The 21,933-nt window shown below is 44.3% G+C and overlaps 1 protein-coding gene across 1 annotated transcript in view; it reads right to left on the reverse strand.

The window, feature by feature from the left end:
- Positions 1-368: 368 nt before the first annotated feature.
- LOC148135657 (putative G protein-coupled receptor 139) overlaps positions 369-21,933 on the reverse strand; it is a 54,670-nt gene continuing 33,105 nt past the window's right edge. The window contains exon 2 of the mRNA XM_087984611.1: positions 369-1,276. Coding sequence (XP_087840737.1) covers positions 369-1,276 — 908 coding nt within the window. The remainder of the gene's footprint in view (positions 1,277-21,933) is intronic.

Genomic DNA, 21,933 nt, shown 5'->3' on the forward strand with positions numbered 1-21,933 from the left:
ACACAGCTCTTGAGCTCAGGGCGCAGTGCCGTCCCCTTCCCTGAGGACCAGGACTTGGGGCTGAGTCTGTCTCTCTCCAGCTCAGCTTCTCCAACACAAAGACACACAACAACTTCGGCCACTCTGCTGCTTGGCACGCTTTAATCAACATTTTTATTGTTTACAAATGGAAGTGATGGATACAATCAGTGGGATGGTGCCTTTTCTCACTGGCCCCTGAGTTGTGAGAAACATTGAAATGTTTCCCTGTAACCCCCTTGTGGGATAAGGATGGACAACCCAGCGCTAGCCTCAGTCTGTTACCATAGCGACAGGCTGCTCCATAGCTGAAACACTGAACTGAAATGAGAAAATCCCGGATGGATTGATTAACGAGGGAATTTGATGGATGGATGGATTTGGGTGAAGGGATATTTCAGCACATTCTTCAGCTGCTGCCTGAACTTAGTCTGGGTCACGGCATAAATCGCGGTGTTTGTGCAGCAACTGAGGAGCTGCAGCTTGAAGCCCAATTCCAGCACAAAGCCATCGAGATACACAGAGTCATACCCAATCCAATACATCCGGCTCCATATAGAATACAGCATTAACATTGACCATAACAGGATGAAATTGGCCGAGATCACAAACAGTAAAATGATGGATTTTTTTCGGTTTCGCATTTCAGTGTCAGACTGAGCGTCCCCATTGGTGTGAGCGCGGAGTCTCCTGCGGGCTCTGCTGGTCACTACAATGTGTCTGACGGTGAGAACATTGAGCAGCAGAATCAGGAGAAATGGGACACACGGGGTTAGAATGTGATGGAGGAACTCGACTGTGACCCAGACAATGGAGGATCGAACAGCGGCTGTTACATCACAAAACCAGGGGGTGTTCACCAGCCAATACCGAGCCGTGAGAATAAAATACCAGGAAATGTTCTTTAAACAGCTCAGCACAGTCACTGCTCCCAGAACCACAGCCGCCGTCTTCTCACTGCAATATTTACTTTTCAGCTTCTGGCAACAAATGGCCACAAACCGATCAAAGGTGAAAGTGACGGTGAACCAGACAGAGCAGTCAGTGGCTGCATAAAGCAGGACGGCGTGGATATTACACACGGGGACGGAGTACAGGAAATAAAACTGTTCCCGATAAACAATGGGAATGTGTCTCAGGATCAGGTCGAGGATAATGACCAGGAGATCTGCCGCTGCCATGGCCCCCAGGTAACATCTGACACATGGAGACAATCCACAATCTTTATAAAGCAGGACGTAGATGGTCACTACGTTAACTGTGAGGAAGGAAAACAAACCCATTATCCATCAGTCTGGAGGCAAAGGGACCCGTTTGATCGGGGACCCAGTGAGATTTTCAAATGTGTCCCTGTATTCAGGGATTTATTAAAATAATTGGAGCTAGAATAACAACTGGGAAGTTCGGAATTACTGACAAAAATGTCAGTTTTGGAATGTTGGGGGCAGAACGTTCCGGGATCTCCTTCAACTGTCCATCACCTTTCCCCTCTACCCACCCCACCAGCATGATGTACTGTGCACAGGGTACATATCTGTCCAACACGGGGAGCTGCACTGACCACATCATTGCATTATCGATAAACCTCAACCAGATAGTCTATTCAGCACAGCGACCTGTGCAGTGATCATCCGTGAATTAATCTATAAACCAGGAGCAGTTACCCTCCCAGCATGTAGGAAAGTGTACACCACCCCAGTGCATTGATCTGTAAACCAGCAGCAGTTACCCTCCCAGCATGTAGGACTGTGTACACCACCCCAGTGCATTGATCTCTAAACCAGGAGCAGTTACCCTCCCGGCATGTAGAGCTCTGTACACCACCCCAGTGCATTGATCTGTAAACCAGGAGCAGTTCCCCTCCCGGCATGTAGAACTCTGTTCACCAACCCACTGCATTCCTCAGTAACACTGTGTTAGATCCCTGCGCAGTATGGGGAAACTTGCAGCCCATGCTGGAAGTGACAGGATGTACAACTCCCACGCATTTACAGCTCCATCTCTCCATTGTACCATGACAAGTGGGTGCTGTGGGTGTGAACATCACTGCCAGAGAGGGATGGCGGGGGAATCTGTTAATTATCACCACATGGGAGAGTTTGGGAAATAGACAGAGAGGGGGAGACTGAGATATAGTGACATGGAAGGATGTGTTCCCAGGTTTCAGAATGCTGAAATGTAGACACTTCGATAGCATCCTGTAACATGAACCTGTCTTCCCAGGAAAGATGGGATAAAAGGATATTTGTGTGATGCCAGATGAGCATTTGTTCGGCATCTTTGTTACTGGAATTGCTTTCAACCAAATCTATGACTCATTGGGCACATTCTAACAATAATTTATCTTTGTTTGATTTTCCTTGAGTGTGACAGAGGGATCGTCCGCACGAGGCTGAGCTATTTCCTGGTGCTATCGTATCGGACTCATCTCATTAACTACCCAGCCCACCCCATGATGTCTCTCTCATTCAATACCAGCCTGATCCTCCCACCCATCATGACGGGTGGTACTCACCATCGCCCGGATGCCCCTGGATATTTCGTGATCCCTGTCATTTGTGCCATCTTCAAAAGGCCAATGGACACACGGTTGTGCTTTCTAAGTTCGGAGCGGCCCTGCACAGTTTACCTCGAGCATGGCAGATCATGGGCAATTACACCCCGGTTTGTCGACAGGAGCACGGAGGTGCTGGTGGATGAGCAAGTATAGAATGAGACCATTCTCTTTCCAGAGGAGGCCACACCACCAGACCCACCGAGCATGGTCTGAGCTCTCCACCTACCTCCGTGCAGTATCTGCGGTCTGAAGAAATGCCCAGCAATACAGGACAAGCTTCAATAACCTTCCCCGCTCTTTCAGGATAAGGGTCACCGTATTCTCTCTGCTCTCTCACACTCACTGTATATCTGTTATAGCGCCGACATCCGAACAAGGCTCAAGCTCCACCACTCTCACTGCTGCATGCAGCACCTTCGCCACGCCCCCCTTCCTTCCACTTTACCCCGCTCCCCTACACTAATAATGCTGCATGCATACAACACTGTGGACTGACTCCCTCCGGACACCTCAGCATGACACCGTCTCCCCACCTACACCGACACTAACAGCAGGGCCACCCGCTCCCACACTCCCTCCCTCCCTTTCTCCCATTCCAGGAGAAACAGCCTGGAATAGGACAGAAAGGGCCAAGCCGGGTGGTGGAGTTCCCGATATCCGTTCCCTCACCCCCTCCCCCGCCATGTGGGGAGGACCCTGGTAGGAGCCAGAGAGAACCGGGATGCCTTGTGTGGAGATTCTGAAACACCCACCTCCTACCGACCGAGTAAGGAGCAATGTTCAGTGAAGGGCAATTCTCACTTTAAACCCACTGGCAGCTCCGTTTCCCCCCGGCACAACGTAGAAGCTGTGGCCCTGACACCATCTCCCTTTTGTGTCGAGCTGGTACAAATGGAATCCCCATGATCTCGGTGGGCAGGAGGGTGGGCTCACAACACATCGTCACCACCACCTCCCAGGAAGGGAGCACGGAGGCTCCCTCCTACACCTTCCCCTCTAAACAGCTCAGATACTGAAACTAATTTGTGATAGTTACTGCTATCCCCACTTGTCCTGATATCTTCAACAACCTGTGCTCAGATACACCCAGGACTCTCTGCTCCTGCACCCCCTAATTAAACGGTACGGCCTGTTTTATATTGTCTTTCATTGTCTTTCCTACCAAAGTGCCTCACCTCACACTGCTCTGCATTGATCCCCAGCTGCCATACACCTGAACACAACACCAACGTGTGATTGCACTGTTAGAGTTCCACACTGTCCTCCATGGACTTCAGAGTTTTTCCAGGTTTGGTGCCATCTACAAACATTGAGATTGTTATAGCGTCACAGTTCCCATGCAACAACTGAAATTCTGCGACACTCACTAGTGTGAGCAAATGAAATACCGCTATATTCCCACGGACAGAGTCGAATAATGACATGCTTTCAATGGAGCAACAAAAGTCCTGATACTAACCAGATGGAGTGAATGAAATATTGATAAACCATAGAGAAGAGAATTCCAGATTGGCTCCAAGTTTCTGTATTGACATCAGGATATTAATGTCATGATGTCGAAAGTGTGTATGTACCTTTAAGAGAGAGGGAAAGCTGTTCTGAACTGAGAGCTTCCAAGCACCTGTGATATGAGAGTATGGCAGACCCAGAGTGTGAAGGACAACTGAAAATAGTCACATTTGGGTGTGAAGTAGATCCCTAAGATGGTTGCTCCTTGGACAACAATTCGAATTTTACCAATCAGTTTAAATTATGCCACAGGATAAAACCAAATCAAGTGTGAATGTATTGGTTTTCGGAATTTGAACCAATGAGATGATCCGACTTTGTGCATATTAAAAATGCAGGCATTTAGAAAATTGCAGACAGAGTAAATGCCATTAACACAGATCCAAGAGATTAGGAAACACTCTCTATCAAAGGTACCGTTTCATATGGAACATATTCGCAGTAAAAAGACAGAAGATGACCCAGGGAGATCAATGGCCACAAGAAGACACACAAACAACAGCTGCTGTGTGATTTTGAAATTAAATGAGTGCAATTTTAATAAGCGTCTTATTGAAACAGTATATCATTATAGAGTTGGAGTGGGGTAATAAACAGTTAAGAGAAAGAGGGTCTCAGAATTCAGAATGCTTGATGTAAAATGTTCACTTTCAGAGTTAAAAAATAAATTGATGTTATGAGATAAACAGTGGAATTTGGGAGTTCTCTGTCACTCATATTTATCAGTTTACAAGGCAAATTGAACATTTCTTTATGTTTAGTTTAAGTGACCAGATGAGATTCACGCCACGCCCTGACAATTCCTGTGTGTGTGTGTATCTGTGTGTCTCTGTGTGGGGCAGGTCTGGCAGTCTCTGTGGTGCTTAAAGTAATGAAATGCCACCCCCTCCTGGCCTCTCCACGCCATTGCAATGGCATTGGCAGAGGGTGAAAACCAACAGAGATTCATTCAGAGAGGGTGAGGGAAGAGGGCAGCTGCTCACAGCACCATCCAAACTGATGTCTTATCCATGTACTGATCTAAATGTCTTTCAAACATTGTAACTGTCCCTGCTCTCACCACTTGCTCTGGGAGTTCATTCCACACATAAGCCAGATTCTGACTAAAATAATTACCTCTCATGACTTCTGTAAATCTTTTTCCTCACACCTTAAAATATCCCTCAGTTTTGAATCACCAACTCTAGGGAAAAGACATCAGCCCTTCAGCTTATACGCACCCCTCTGTAAAGTTACCCCTTAATCTCATACTCTCCATTGAAAATAGTCTCAGTATACCCAGCCTCTCCCTCCATTCCCAACAACATCCAGGTTAATGTCTGCTCAATCCTCTCCAGCTTAATAATATCAAGGTCAGTAATATTAAAGTGAATAATCAAGGTATTTACTATGGGTGGGGAGACCAAAACTAGACGGTACAGGTTTAAGGTGAGAGGGGAACATTTAAAAGTGACCTAAGGGGCAGCTTTTTCACCCAGAGGGTGGTGTGCCTATGGAATGAGCGGGCATGATGACCAGACTGGACACAGTATTCCAGAATAGGTCTCACCAATGTCCTGTACAACCACAACATGACATCCCAATTCCAATACTCAAAGGTCTGACCAATGAAGACACCTCCTTAACCATACTATCTACCTGAGATACAGATTTTAAAGAATTATACCTGACGGCCTAGGTCTCTGTTCTCTAACACTGCCAAAGGCCCTGCTTTTAATTGTATAGGTCCTGCTCTTGTTTAATTTACCAAACCCAATACCTCGCATTAATCCAAACTAAACTCCATCTGCTACGCCTCAGCCCAGTGATTGATATTACCACCTCTTCACTCTCCTCCTTTAAATTATCCTCCCCGTCTCCAGGAGGCCTGCACACTCCGGCCTTGATTTTCACAAAGACCCTGAGCTTGGTTTGCCTTGTGTGGTTTGGGGGAGGAGGGACAGATTGCACACATAGTCAGTGGGGAGGAGAGGCTGGACAGTAATCAGCGGCCGAGTGTCATTTCATTGTTTTAGGAAGCGGGCAGTCGCGAGTTAGAGGTGGGTAATAGTGATCGGTGTTTTGGGACCAGAAATTATGCTTTTTCGTTGTCTGTGGTGTTCAGTGATAAAAATCTATTCGAGACCCTTCATTGGGCAGACTGTGACTGCAGGCTTTCTTTCGTTAATATTGTAGATTACAGATAATAGCGATTGAAGACGTTCATAGTTAATTTCGATGGCACAGCACGTGCACTCAATATCCGACAGTTGAGACAAATACCTTGCATTTGTTTAACAATACAACGTGTTTTGTGTAGCTCAGTGATGGTAACCTGATTATAATAAATCCACACCGAGCTGAAAGCTGGCACTTAAAATATGACCCAAGTCTGGGTATGGTAGTGTAGTGGGTAGTGTCCCTGGCTCTGAACCAGAACTCTGGATTTGATTTTAATTCCTGAACTTGTGTGGTAGTGTTCCTATCTCTGGACTAATAGGACTGGATTCAAGTCCTGCCTGTTGCAGAGGTATGTCACAGCATGTCAGAACAGGCTGATGAACAAACACACAGGAGAATAATGTTACAGCTTTATGGGTATTGCTCAGTGATGCTAGTGTCCCTACCTCCGGGCACAAAGGTATCGGTGTCAATCCCAACGGAGTGTCTCCTGATACATCTGATCAAACTGATTAAACTGGTTGTAGAATTGTGACCTGATGGAGAAAGAAGTGTCAGAATTGAATTTCAGAATTTCGGCCCAGAATGATTGAAAGCAAAGCTATTCGTGTTGATTGGAGTCACATCTTGCAGCAGTAGAGGTTTATAAAATCAGAATGGTCATGGATAGGGTGAGTAGTTAGGGTTTCCCCCAGGTTAGGGGCGTTCAAAACTAGAGGGCATTGATTGAAAGTGAGAGGGGAAAGGTTTTGAAGAGGCCTAAGAGGAACCTTTTCACGCAGAGGATGATTTGCATATGGAATGAGCTGCCAGAGGAAGTGGTGGAGGCTGGTACAACTGCAGCATGTAAAAGACATCTGGGTACTGACAGGCCTGCCGAGCATTACCAGCAATTTATGTGTTTCTTGAAAAAATGCATTCATTTTAACACAGGTATTCTAAATACATTAAACATTTTATTTTTTTAATGACGCAGGGGCATATAAACATATTTTCAAATTGACCAAGACCATTTTCTGCTAAGGGTATCGCTCTGTGCGAGATGGCAACAATGATGCATCGACATGGAACAGGGAATGTGATGGAGACATTGTTTGGACATTATACAAGGTGACCTCACATGATCCATCTTGGGAGAGGATGACGTTACTGTGTGATTCAACTCAGAGAGGGAGACAATGTAATCTTCCTGAGAAGGAGTGGCCTATTACACACACTCTCTCTCCCTCATTATTCCTCATCAAAGCAATGTGTGTGAGCTAAAAAAAAACAACACCTATACGGTCATCATTACCATTCTCATTGTTAAAGAATTCATGAAGTGTGGAAACACGCCCTTCGGCCCAACAAGTCCATATCAAACTTCCAAACATTAACCTTGCCAGGCCCGTTCCCTGAGATTTACTTCTGACTAATGCACCTAACCTAGAAATCCCTGAATACGACAGGCAACTTAGCATGGCCAATCCACCTAATGTACACAGTTCGAGCTGTGGGAGGGAACTGGAGCACCTATTAGAAGCTCACGCAGTCAAAAGGAAAATGTACAAACCCCACACAGATAGTCGCCCGAGGCTGTATTAGACCCCCTGTTCCTAGTGCTGTGAGATAGCAGTGCTAACCACTGAGCCACTGTGCTACCCTTTGGGTGATTACTGACCAGAATTCATTGGAATCTTCTCACTGCCTAATGCAAAGGGAATTCAGCCAAATCCAACTGTTCCAGGATGAAATCCCATTGCTAGCAGCTTGTGTGAGTAAAACATCTTCAGAAGCAGAAGCACATTTTGGACAATCTCTCAATTTTTTTCTTTTGTCATAAGTTACACTAATATTTGGACAATGTTCTTTCAACTTCAAATTGCAGAGATTGTGTGTGTGTGTGTGTCTCAGCATTTTAAACAGGGAAATATCGATTATATATTTGCAATACCCAAACAGTTTGCCATTCATCTTTCCATCATAGTTTGAGTAACGTTGCTCTGGATCATAAACGTGCTATTTGAGCAGATTAAAGAAACTAGCCTGACTTGTTCCTAAAACTGACCCTGACCCAATCTGAGACCAATATCATCGGCCATATCAGCAACCTGGTTACATTTAACATTTGTTGTGAGCAATGGAGGAGTGGGACTAGGAAAGGAAAGAGTGACCCAAAAAGTCGGGGAACTATTGACGGGTGAGCCTTATGTCAGTGGTGGGTAAGTTGTTGGAGGGGATTCTAAGGGAAAGTATTTACATACATTTGGAAAGACAAGGGCTGATTGGGGTAGACAACGTGTCTTTCTGCATGGGAAATCATGTCTCATTAATTTGGTTGAGTTTTATGAAGAGGTAAAAAAGAAGATTAATGAAGGCAATTTGATAGACATTGTATATATGGACTTCAGCAAGGTGTTCATAACATTCCAATTGGTAGACAGATTAAAGGATCGGTCACATGGGACACAGAAGAAGCTAGTCACGATTGCCTTGAAGGAAGGGGGATATTTTTCAGACTGGAGGCTTGTGACCAGCGGTGTGCTGCAAGAATCAGTGCTCAGTTCGCTGCATTTCATCATTTATGTAATGAACTTAGGTGTGGATATCGGAACCATACTTAATAAGTTTACAGATGACATCAGAAATGTGGTGTAGTAGATTATCTCAGAATACAACGAGACCACAATTAGATGGGACAAAGGGGCAAGGTGTGACAGATGATGTTTATTTAGATAAATATAAGGTTTTGCATTTTAGGAAGAAGTTATACACTTAATGGCAAGTCGTGGGGAGTGTAATGGAACAAAGGGACCTCGGGCTTCAGGTACATTGTTCCTTGAAAGTGGAGTCGCAGGTAGACAGAGTGGTACTGAACATATTTGGCACATTTGCCTTAATCAGTGAGAGCATTGAGTATAGGGTTTGTGGTGGCATGTTGCATCTGTACACCGTGTTGGGAAGGCCACTGTAGGAAAACTGCAGACAAGGTAGTTGTCTGCAGAAAAGATTTACACAGATGTCCCAGGGAGAGTTTGATGAGGTTGAGGTGTTTCTCCCTGGAGTGTCAGAGGCTGAAGGGTGACATTATTGATGTTTATAAAATCATCAGGGGAATGGATATTCTGAACAGCCACGTTCTGCTCTTCAGGGTAGGGGAGACCAGATTCAGAGGCATAGGTTGAAGAGGAGAGGGCGAATGATTTAGAAGGGACCTGAAGGTAAATGTTTCACACAGAGAGTGGTGTGTGTACAGAAAGTGCTGTCAGAGGAAGTGCTGAAGGTGGTTACAATCGCACATTTAAAAAGTATCTGAAAGAGGAGGGATATTGGACAAATGCTGGAAAATGGGACTGGATCAGATTTGATATCTGATCGGAGTGAACATGTTGGACTAACGGGTCTGTTTCTGTTCTGCATGACTCTCTGATTGTATAAGAAGGATGACGAAAAATTCTAAAATGACCTTTCAAATGGGAATTCTCTTCACTGGAAGTTTATCGTGCCTCTATGTTCACATTGATTGAAATCTGCATTACTAAATTTTTGACAGGGAATTAAGTCACGGATATTAGGATACAGACAGGAAAGTGGGGCTGAGTCCACACCTGATCATCCACAATCGTAGTTCCTGGTGGAGAAGGCTTAAAGTGTCTAATGACCCACTCCTGCTCCTCAGTCCCATGTTTCTGTGTTCCATTCAGCCCCTCATACCTGCTAGACAGGGACAGTTGGAGGCCACTTACTCCTATAATGTGGTGCACAGAAACAGAGGAGACCATTCAGCCTCTCAAGACAGTCACACACGCTTTGAAATGATTTGGGAAATGTAATTGGAAAATCCAGGCACAGGTAGGAAAGAGGCCCCTCATCTCTCTTCATAGAGCTTCCCCTCTCTGCAACTTGTGCTTCATTTGTTGGTCATGCTGTAGACGCAGATTGACTCTGAATACAGCCCATATACTCACCAGAGATGGCTCACAAAATCATCTGTTCTCCCTGACTGCAATATTCAGTAATTGCACATTTATGACAATAACACCCATTAAACTCTCCAATAACAGAATGTGAGAACATCAGAAGCTGGGACAGGTCGTTCACTCCCCAAGCCTGCCTTGCCCTTCACTAAGATCAAGACTGATCTGCTCTTAGTCTCAAATCCTCTTTCGTACCCAATTCTTCATCGTCCTCAACTCTCTGTCAGGTCAATATCCACCTACATCTTCTTCAAATACTTTCAGTCGTCATGCTCCCTAACATTATTGAGAAGAGAAACCCTGACATTCAATACCATTTGTTTGAAGAAAACACATGTTGTTCCTATACCATGGCCTATTGATATGAACAAAAGAGGTTGACACAAGGATTCAGGTAAAAATGACTGGCCCTGATATCAAGGCAGTGGTTGGCTTTTGTTGACATCAAGGAGCTGAACAAAACTGGACTTAATGGGAATCAGACTAAACTGTCCAGTGTTTGGAGTCACACCAGGCACAAAGGAAGATGTTCACCATCTCAGTCCTGGGTCACCTCTGTGGGAGATCCTCAGGGTAGCTTCCTCTTCACAAACAGCTTCAGCTGCTTCATCAAAGTCTTCCCGCCCCCACCCTCCCCACCATAACATCAGAAGAGGGGATGGTCACTGAATATTCCACAATGTTCAGAACATTTGTCGCCCGTCAGTTCCTGCAAGACCCAGACACCAGTCAGGTTTGTGCTGTTAAATGGTCTGTAACATTCATGTAACAGCACTGCCTGGCAATGCACATTGCCACAGTAAAATAGAGTTCATTCAGCAGCTCACGCTGCTTTCACAGGAATATGAGGAAGTCATTCAGCCCATTGACACTATTAGAGTAGAACAGGGACAGCCTATTCGTTGCCTCCAGCCTATTACTCAGGAAGAGAAGGAGTCTAGTGTGATGGACCACACCAGAGCCCCTCGAAAATATTTGAAGGCGGTAGCCTTGACTCTAACGTTTTCGTATTTTAAAGGAAATGCAAAGTGTCTGTTCCAGATGCAATTTGACTGGTCAAACTACTCGGTGTGAAGCAAACACCATTTATTAAAACACGGAAGATAAAATGAAACCAAACAAACAGGAATTTCGAATAACATAATTCTATTAGACAAGTTAACAGAATAATAGATCATGGAACGATTACTAATAAACTGTTCCAATACAGGGAAATCCCATAAACACAGCCCTTGGCAAAAAGGAACATTCAGACACAGATAGTCACAAATATTTCTCCAACCCAGGAATTAAAAACAGCATCAAGAGAAAATTCAGACAGAGTAGCAGCCAGGAGACATTCACTGAAGCTTCCAACTCTGTGTAGACCCCAATAGTTTCTGATGTTACTAAGAAACCAAACCCAGAGATCCTAATCTGTGAGAGCTGGCCACACCCATTCAAGCTGCATTAAAATAAACCCAAGGCCTCCCTCGCTGTTTACCCAGCGGTCTTAACTAGCCAGCTGGTTCAATCTCTCTCTTAAAAGAAACCAGGACAAAATAACCTCTTAAAGTTGCAGCATCATCACACTTGTCAGCACATCGAGCTGTCAAACAGGAACCAGGGGTAACCCAATCCGGCCCTTGGCCCTGTCCAATTGGACAAGGAAGAAGTCATTCAGTCCTTTGAGTCAATTACACAGAAACAGAATGAGGCCATTCAGCCCGTTGAGCCACTTATATAGGAACAGGAGGAGGCTATTCAGTCAGTTGAGCCACTTATATAGGAACAGTAGGAGGCCATTCCCACCTCAATGCACTTACACAGGGGCAGAATAGGGCAATTGGTGCTGATCCTGATGAATGGCTTATGCCCAAAACATCGGCTCTCCTGCTGTGCTTTTCCAGCAAACCACTGTTTATTCTGATCTCCAGCATGGGCAGTCCTCACTGTCATCCTAATTGATGCTCTAACATGATGACCAATTGGAGCAGAGGCTGCAAAGACAGATTACTCCACGTTGTACCTCGTGGCGCCACCGCTCATGATGCACACGTAGGACTTTAACGTGGTTTACTAGCGGTGAGGAGGGAAGCCTTGTGTGAAGTCTCAAGAAGGCATGTTCCATCTCCGAGGTGACAGCCTGGTGTTCTCTATGTAGGGCGGAAGTTGGTGGGAATGGCTACCTGTTTCAGATGGAAGGTATTGTGGCTGTTGTTGGGAACTGTGAACAACACAACGGGTTCACACGCCGATTAGATTAGATTATTTACAGTGTGGAAACAGGCCCTTCAGCGCAACAACTTCATAGCGACTCGCCGAAGCTCAAACCACACAGACCCATTCACCTATACCTACCATTCACCTAACCTGCACATTTTTGGAGTGTGGGAGGAAAGAGGAGCACCCGGAGGAAACCCACGCAGACACGGGGCGAATGTGCAAACTCCACACAGAGAGTCGCCTGAGGCGGGAATTGAACCCGAGTCTCTGGCGCTGTGAGGCAGCAGTGCTAACCACTGTGCCACCGTGTCGACTTCGCATTCATGTGGGGAGAGTTAATTAAGGCATATAAACTATTAGGAAAGTCACGTTAGACTGATGAATGGACTCTCTAAGTTCAAATAATGCTGATCTTATTCATGTTGATCTTGTCTAGTGCACGTCCTGTTCAGTGTATCCTGTATGCTTTACTCTGTCCAAGCCTATTTCCACTCTATGATCTGTCTGGCCATGCTTACTATGATCTTCCTCCACTGATCATAAATACAGTGTTTCCCTGTACTAAGGTACAGCTGACAATAAATCAAACCAATCAATCCTGAGTAAAGTATGGAATTTGTCACCCTAACAATGTCTCTTTTGGAAATAAGTGATCGCTGCCACTCCTCATGTTTCAGCATCGCCATTTCTTCGTCTCTCACATCTCTACCGATTAAGCGCTCTGCCAATGTGCCAAAAGCCTTTTGCACTGCCCTGTCTACCTGTGACTCCACTCTTAGAGAACCGTGCACTGAACATCAAGGTCCCTCTGCCCACTACACCCCTTAAGACCCTCCTATTCACCATGAAACTCCTACCTTGATTTGAGTTTCCAAAATGCAAGACCTCACACGTCTATATTAAACTCCATTTGCCATTTCTCAACCTACATCCCCACCTGATAAAGGTCAAGCGGCAATTTCTGATAAACGACCTTCAGCTGGTATCTGTGGCTGTACTTTCTATTCAGCAAAACCCGTTCTGTCTTAAAGTGACCAGACATGATTTCGGCTTCATAACACCTGCCCCCTTCAGGGAAAAAAAAACATGAAACAGCAGAATGAAAAGATGGCTTCATTTCTTTTCTTCTAATTCTTAATCCTATTATTATGAATTACAAAAGTATTAATCTCAGCTATACCATACATATTCATTCTGCACACATAACTAACATTGCAATAAGTCAAATCTTATCTAAACGTTTTCCTTTAAATCTGCGATAAAACATCTGCTACCCCATTTTAGGACCCACAGCATGTTTATTTTGTAAGTTTAAAGTCGGTAAAATAAGACTCCAATGAAATACTCTCATATTCTGTTCTTTGAATATTCAAAAACCTGCGAGAGTTTTGTCGTTGACCACGATCATCTGTGACAATATGTTTGTCATATAAACATTAAAATATTGTCAGTCCAGTGCGAAACTTAATCATTCTTTTTCAATAATGGAGATGTTGCTTTTTTTTTCTGGTGGATATTGAGTTTTTTCGGCAAGTAGCTAATTAGCAATTCAATTCCATCATCATTTTACTGTATCAATACATCTCCGAGCCCCATATCCCGAGCATCAAATGCAATTTTCAAAGGTTTTCAAAATATTTGGTTCAGCTAAAATTGGTGCTGTGATTAATCCTGCTTTAAAATTCTCAAATGCCTCCTGACATTGTTCTGTCCATCACAATTCTGTGTTCTTCTTTCATAAATCCATCAGTGGTGCCAATACGCTGCTGAAGTCTGGACCAAACGTCCGATAGAATCCACTTCGTTCCAAAAATCGAAGCACCTTTTTCTTCGAGGATGGTTGTGGAAATTCCTCAAAGACCTTCGTCTTTGTGTTCCATGGGGTCAACCTTCCATGTCCAATGTAATTTCCCAAGAACGTCACCTCTGCCTTCGAGAATTCTGTTTTCTTTAAGTTTATTACCAAGTTTGCTTCTTGTAATCGTTCAGCATGGTCTGCCAGCTGTAACATGTGAGCTTTCAATCACTTGCTAAAGAACACGACATCATACAGATGTACTACACAATTTGTACATCTGGCCACAACTCTGTTCCTGAGTCTTAAATGTGTCTGGAGCATTATTCATTCACATGACGTACTCTAACATTTTTTGTCATCTCCGGTATCTTTACCAGATAGTTGAACTGACTCAACACTTTTTTTTAATTTGAAAGGGGCCATTAAACCTGGCTTTGAAGGGATTCCCTACGACTGTTGGCAATACTAATATGTCATCCCCACGGGAAATCGTCAAAGTTTCAGAGTTTTTATCTGCCACCTGCTTCATTCCATGCTGTATCCTCTCCAGGTGCTGTTTAGCTAACTTGCCTACTCCATCTAATCTTTCCCTCATCTCAGATACTTAATCCAAGTGTGAGATCTTCGATTTCGGTCCTGTCAGTTTATAGTTAATTAATTTCAAAGGACCTCTCACTTCATATACGAATATTTACTCAAAGGAAGTAAAGTGAGTAGATTTATTTGGGGCATCTCTAATGGCAAACAATATAATGAAACACCTTTATTCCAATCAATATTTCAGCCCACTTGTCCCCCCGCCACATATTTTCCCAAAGTTTCTTCCTTCAACCCCCAGCACTGTGTGTCCCAACTTACTGCAGTGAAAACAACTTTTCCCAGTGCCCTTCTTAAACCATCGGCACTGTTATTTTATGTGTTCCACTCCATTATAGTGAGAGCACCTGAGGCCTTTCACCACCTTTCAACCCCCTTTGGCTTCTTTTTCACCGGTGGTAAACTATTGCCAGTGTGCTTTTCTCTATGTTTTGTAGTGTAGGATCTCCCCTTCTCCAAATTTCTATCCATCAACAGGATGAAAATCCTCCCAGAAGCTAAATTTCATCTCATGCACCAATGCATACTTAACTGCCATTTCTGCTGCACTTCTCACTTCATGAAATTCCTGTTCATTCACATGAATTCTTACCGTCTCTGGAAGTGAGTCTTTAAACTCGTCCAGCAGAATAATCTCCCATCGGGCCTCACAGGTCTTATCTTTTTGTAAGGCTTGCACACATTTATCAAAATGACTGTGGTTATTTCTTTCAATCTCAATATAAGTCTGACCTGGTTCCGTCTCTAGATTTCTGAAGCGCTGTCTATATTCTTTTAGTACCAATTCATAATCACTCAAAATAGCCTATTTGACATCTGCATAATGTCTTGTTCCCTCATGTGACAGCAGTGCACATACCTCTCAAGCTGTGCCAAACATCTTAGTCTGAACTAGCATTACCCACATGTTCACTGTACACGCCATCTGCCGAGCCAACTTTGCAAATGAAATATAAAAGGTTTTGGAATTTTTCTCACCGAAATATTGCAATGTATTAACACAGTTGAATACATCCCAACATTCTCCCTTCATCTTCATTCTGCTAATTTACCTTGCTTATCTAATTCGAAACTTCTGAATTTCAAATTCTCCCCATCTTCCTTTTTCCTCACTTTCTCTTTCGCTATCTTCTCTCTCTTTCTGTCTCTCTCTTTATCTTCTAACTCCAATTGCTCCACTTAGAATTTAAGTTTTTTCTAACTCGACTGCAGTTGCCTGCTTCTCTGATATACCACAGTGCTTGACCAAATCCATTATGGTGACAGCTTTCCTTTTGTCCCTGGTGAAACCCAATTCTAATCTATATGTCAATTCTAAAAGGATGCCCTTCCTTTGTCTTTATAAACTTTGTCGGCACATTTGTGAATCGTCTTCAAACCTCAGAACCTCTTTAGTAATGTTAAAAGCCATTTCTTTTAATTTAACCAACCACAAGGAAATAAAATTAAATGAATTTTGTCACCTGTTTTAGTTGAAGATCTAGGTCACTAACTGCCAAGTGATGGAATCTACTGGGACCTTTTGCACCCCAAATCTCTTCAAATCTGTCCAAGCCCTGTACGACAAGCCCTGAAACCGTTATGATGGCGATATCGAACTCCCCTGTTAATTAAACCACACACCCAGAAAAAACTTACCTCGCCTCGCACTCTGTTAAAACATGAGTGACAGAGAAGTCCCAAATTCGACTATTAAGAGAAAAATAACCATTTATAAGTATGCAAGTTAGCTCGCTGAGCTTGAAGGTTTGTTTTCAGATGTTTCGTCACCATGACTAGGTATCATCAGTGAGAGTCTCTGGTTACGCACTGGTGGTATGTCTCGTCTTTCTATTTATAGGTTTTGGTTTCTTAACGTGCGCGATGTCATTTCCAGTTTTTGTTCAAGGGAAGGTATATAGGATCTAAATTGATGTGATTATTGATGTATTTCTGGCTAGAATGTCATTCTTCTAAGAATTTTCGTGCGTGGCTTTGTCCTAGGAAGTGTGTCATAGTCAATGTTGTCATAGTCAATGTTGTGTCCTTTTTTTGTCTGTATGTATGGAAACGAGTGATAGTGGGTCATGTCTTTTGGTGGCTAGTTAGTGTTCATGTATCCTGGTAGCACAACAACAAAACAGTTCAGCAGAATGAGAGTATGAAAATGGAAGTATTTCCACATCAGAAACCAGGTTAGGTTACTGAGTGCAGGGCTGATGGGCGAATGCGTCTCAGTGAGAATTGGAGAACAGACAGCAGAATTGCATTGCAGATATTGCAGCTCGAAACTGCGTATTCATGGAGTGCTGCAGACCACAACATCAGGAGAGGCAGACATGCATTAAACCACAACCTGCAACACTGTGCCACCGTTAGTGGGCGGCACGGTGGCACAGTGGTTAGCACTGCTGCCTCACAGCGCCTGAGACCCGGGTTCAATTCCCGCCTCAGGCGACTGACTGTGTGGAGTTTGCACGTTCTCCCCGTGTCTGCGTGGGTTTCCTCCGGGTGCTCCGGTTTCCTCCCACAGATGTGCAGGGTCAGGTGAATTGGCCATGCTAAATTGCCCGTAGTGTTAGGTAAGGGGTAAATGTAGGGGTATGGGTGGGTTTCGCTTCGGCGGGTCGGTGTGGACTTGTTGGGCCGAAGGGCCTGTTTCCACACTGTAATGTAATCTAAAAAAAAAAAAAAAAAATTGCCAGGATTACACCTCAGTATGCCATTACCATCAACACCATCTATGGCTCAGTGACGAGTGTGGGTGAACATATCAGAGTCAGAATTACATGAACCTTAACCTGATGCTAACTCATTAAATCTACCGGACTTGACCAACAGATCTGAACGAAGCCCTGTAGTTCTGCTACAGTCAGTCATAAATGGTGATGGACGATTAAACAAATGACGGAGGAAAGGGCTCCACAAAGACCCCTATCCTAAATAATGGAGCAGACCTGCACATCAGTGTAAAAGAGAAGGATCTTTTATCTGCACCATCCTCTGCCAGAAGTGTTGAGTCGATGATACACCTCACCCTCAACATGATGCCCACAAAATCACAGATGCCAATCTTCAACCAATTCGATTTGCTGTACATATCATGAAGAAACAGCTGAACACAAAGGCAATGGGCCCTGACCCCATTCCTGCAATAGGACTGAAGACTTGTGCTACACAACAAGCCATGTCCCTGGGGAAGATGTTTCATTCCAGATACAACTCTAACATGTCCCTGGCAATGTGGAAAATTACTCAGCTATGTCCCATTCCCTAAGAGTGGATTAATTACAATCTGACCAGTTACTACCCCCTCAGTCCCATCACGACAGTAAAATTGGTGGGAGTTCTTTTTGATGGAGCCGTCAAGCAGCACAGAAATAACCTGTTCAGTGTGGTTTCCGACAGGTTCCCATGTGGAGATGGTGCTGCTGTGGAAATGTCACTGGATTACTAATCCAGACCAGGCTAATGCTCTGGCAGCTGGTGGAAGTTAAAAAACAATTAATAAAAAATCGAGATCTAAAATCTGGTGTCAGTAATAGTGACCTTGAAGCCAATATTGATTGTAAACAGAATTTCCTTCTCCAATATACTTTTAGGAAGTGACTCTCCCGTGATTTCCTGGGCTGGCCTAAAACTGACTCCAAAGACCCTGACATGTGATAAACATTTTAATGGTCTCTGAAACGGCCAAACAAGAGCACTCATTTGTATCAAACTACTACGAGTTCTGAAAGGATGAAACCGGACTGAACATCCAGCCTCAGCACCAGTGTCGGAAAAGGGAATGGAAACACAGTCCTGTCGACCCTGCAGAGACCCCGTTCCTAACATCTGAGAGCTTGTGACAACATTTCCCATAGACTGCACAGAAACAGCGGGAAAGGAGTAGGTCATACAACACTTTGAGCCTCCCCATTCTAGTTCAAGGAAAAAATCCCCTCAATGCACTTACCCCAAATGATATATATATCCGTTAATGTGAGTAAAATAGAAAGTGCAGTAGTATGTTTGGTCCATCGTGTTTGCTACCCAACTCAATATAATGATGGTTGGCCCTTCATTTCCACACCGTACTCCTGCTCTCCAACCATCCCTTTACTGTCTCTAAATCCTTATTTATAATCAGTGTCTTGGTTTCCAGGTGCGAGAGAATTCCCCATATTCACCAGTCAGTGAGTGAAGAATGGCCTGTCTGTACCTAATACTCTGGCTCCTTGTGTTAGACGTCCCAGCCAGGTGAATTATCATTCCTCCTTTCAATCTGTCTCACCCTGTCAGAGTTTGGTATGTTTCACTGAGATCTCCACTCATTTTCCTAAATCCCATGGAATACTGGCCCAGTCACCCCAAACTCTGCTCCCACAACAAGCCTGTCATACCAGAGATCAGTATGGTCATCCTTCACTGCTCTCTATCAATGTCAGGTTTGTCCTTTATTAGGTACGGAGATCAAAACTGCCCACAATACTGCACAATGTTTGAGATGATGTCTCACCAAGTCCCGGTACAGCTACAGTAAGACACCCTTTCTCCTGGACTCAAATCCACCTGAACTGAAGGTTAGCACACCATGTATCTTCTTAACAGCTTTCTTTCCTGCAATAATGCTTTCAGTGACTGGTGTACAAGGAGATCCAGATCCTTATCAATGTTATAGCTCCCCACTTGCTGGTTCGATGTACACTGGTCAGCGTGGCAATGTCATTCCTAGTGTTGACTTCTGGTTACAGAACTCACTGCACTGCAGGAAGCTTAGATGTTTATGCAGAAGGAAACAACAAAAAGGAACATACGTCCCTTTGTAGATCAACATATTTCAAACAATCCCTTTCAAATGTTAGACTGCCAATTTATCATTTCCATCAAAGGGCACACCGTCACCTCTATCCACATTGTTCTCCCTCTGTCACGTATTTACCCATTCACTCCACTTGTCTTAGTCTTCTCGGTGCTTTTTTACATCCTCCTCACCCACTCACAATCCCACATCCGCTAGTGCTATCAGCAGGTTAGGATATATTGTATCTGATTCCAGCAACTAAATGTTTAAAGGGCATTGTGAATAGCTGGGCCCCAAGCACTGATCCCTGTGACACCTCAGCAAACCTCCTCTGTTAATTTCTATTTATTTATTTCGTGAATCTGGGTGTCACTGGCTGGGCCAGCATTTATTGCCTGTCTCTAATTGCCCTTGAGAAGGTGGTGGTGAGCTGCCTTGTTGAACGCTGCAGTCCACCTGCTGTTGTTGACCTCCAATGCTATAAGGGAGGGAATCCCAGGATTCTGACCCAGTGACTGTGAAGGAGCGGTGATATATTTCCAAGTCAGGATGGTGAATGGCTTGGAGGGAACCTAAAGATGATGGTATTTCCATACATCTGCAACCCTTGTCCTTCTAGATAGACGTGGTCGTGAGTTGGGAAGGTGGTCTCTGAGGATCTTTGGTGAATCATTTCATTGCAGCATGTGGATAGTAAAACACTGCTGCTGCTGAGCGTTGATGGTGGAGCATTGTGGATGAAGGGACAGTCAGACTGGTTGCTTTGTTCTGGATGGTATAAAGCTTCTTGAGTGTTGTTCGAACTGCACTCATCCAGACAAATTGGGAGTCTCCTATTACACTTCTGACTTACGCATTGTAGATGATGGACAGACGTTTGGAAGTCAGGATGTGAGTTACTCGTCGCAGTATTCCTAGCTTCGGACCTGTTCTTATAGTTACTGTGTTCATGTGGCGAGACCAGTGAGTGTCTGAGCAATGATTACCCACCAGGAATCTGATACTGGGGGGTTCACTGATAGTAACACCATTGAATGCCAAGGGGTGGGTTAGATTGTATTTTATTGGTGATGGTCATGGTCTAGCATTCGTGTGGGCTGAATATTACTTGCCTCTTGTCAGCCTAGATACTGTCCAGATCTTGTCGCGTTTGTACATGGACTGCTTCAGTATCTGAGGAGCCACAAATGTTGTACAATCATTGGCGAACATTCCCACTTCTGACCTTAAAATGGAGGGAAGGTCATTGATGAAGCAGCCCTGAAGAAGTTTTCGGCCACTGCTCGAGGGACTCCTACAGACTTGAAGCTGAGTTGACTGACCTTCATCAACCATGACCACCTTCCTACGTGTCAGGTATGAATCTTACCAGAGGGAAGGTTGCCTCTGATAACCATTGATTCCAGTGTTGCGAAAGACCCTGATACCACACTTGGTCGAAAGCAGTCTTGATTGAAATTGCTATCGCTCTCACCCCACCTCTGGAATTCATCTCTTTTGTCCATGTTTGAACCACGGTAATGAGGTCAGGTGCTGAGTGGCCCTGGTGGAGCCCAAAATAGGCGCCATTGACCAGGGTATTCCTGAGCAAGTGCTGCTTAAAAGCACTGAGATCTTCCACCACTTTACTGATGATCGAGAGTAGACTGATGCGGTGGTGATTGGCCGGATTGCATTTGATCTGCTTTTTATATATGGGAGATACTTGGGGTAATTTTCCACATAATCAGGGAAAGCCATTGTCGTTACTGTGTTGAAACAGTTTGGCTAGGGGAGTGGCAAGTTATAGAGCACATGTTTTCAGTACTGTTGCCAGAATGTTGTAAGATTATGGACCCTTTGGAGTATCCAGTATCTCCAACCATTTCTGGGTATCGCGTGGACTCAGTCGAATTGGTTGATGACTGGTAACTGAATTGCTGAAGACCACTGGGGGAGGCTGAAATGGATCATGCACCTAGCCCTTCTGACTGAAGGTTGTTGCGAATGGACCAGTCTTATCTTTTACACTGAAGTGCTGGGCTCTTGCGTCATGGAGGAAGGGGTTATTTGTGGAATCTCTTCCTCCAGTGAGTTGTTTAATTGTCTCCAACGTTTCTCGACTGGATGTGGAAGGACTGCAGAGCTTAGATCTGATGCTTTGCTTGTGGGATGACTTAGCTCTGTCTATCACTTATTGCTTATGCTGTTTGGTGCACAGGTTGTCCTGTTTGGTGGCATCACCAGGCTGACACCTCATTGTCAGGTATGCCTGGTGCTGCTCCTGCCATCCTGCTCACTCCACTGAACCAATGTTGATCCTCGTGATTGATGGTAATTTTTGTGAGGGGGATATACCAGGCCATGAGTTTGTGTGGTGTACAATTCT

The sequence above is a fragment of the Chiloscyllium plagiosum genome, unplaced genomic scaffold (genome assembly GCF_037043375.1).
Source record: "Chiloscyllium plagiosum isolate Xiang-an unplaced genomic scaffold, Cpla_swu_hap1 HiC_scaffold_49, whole genome shotgun sequence".
Classification (NCBI taxonomy): Eukaryota; Metazoa; Chordata; class Chondrichthyes; order Orectolobiformes; family Hemiscylliidae; genus Chiloscyllium; species Chiloscyllium plagiosum.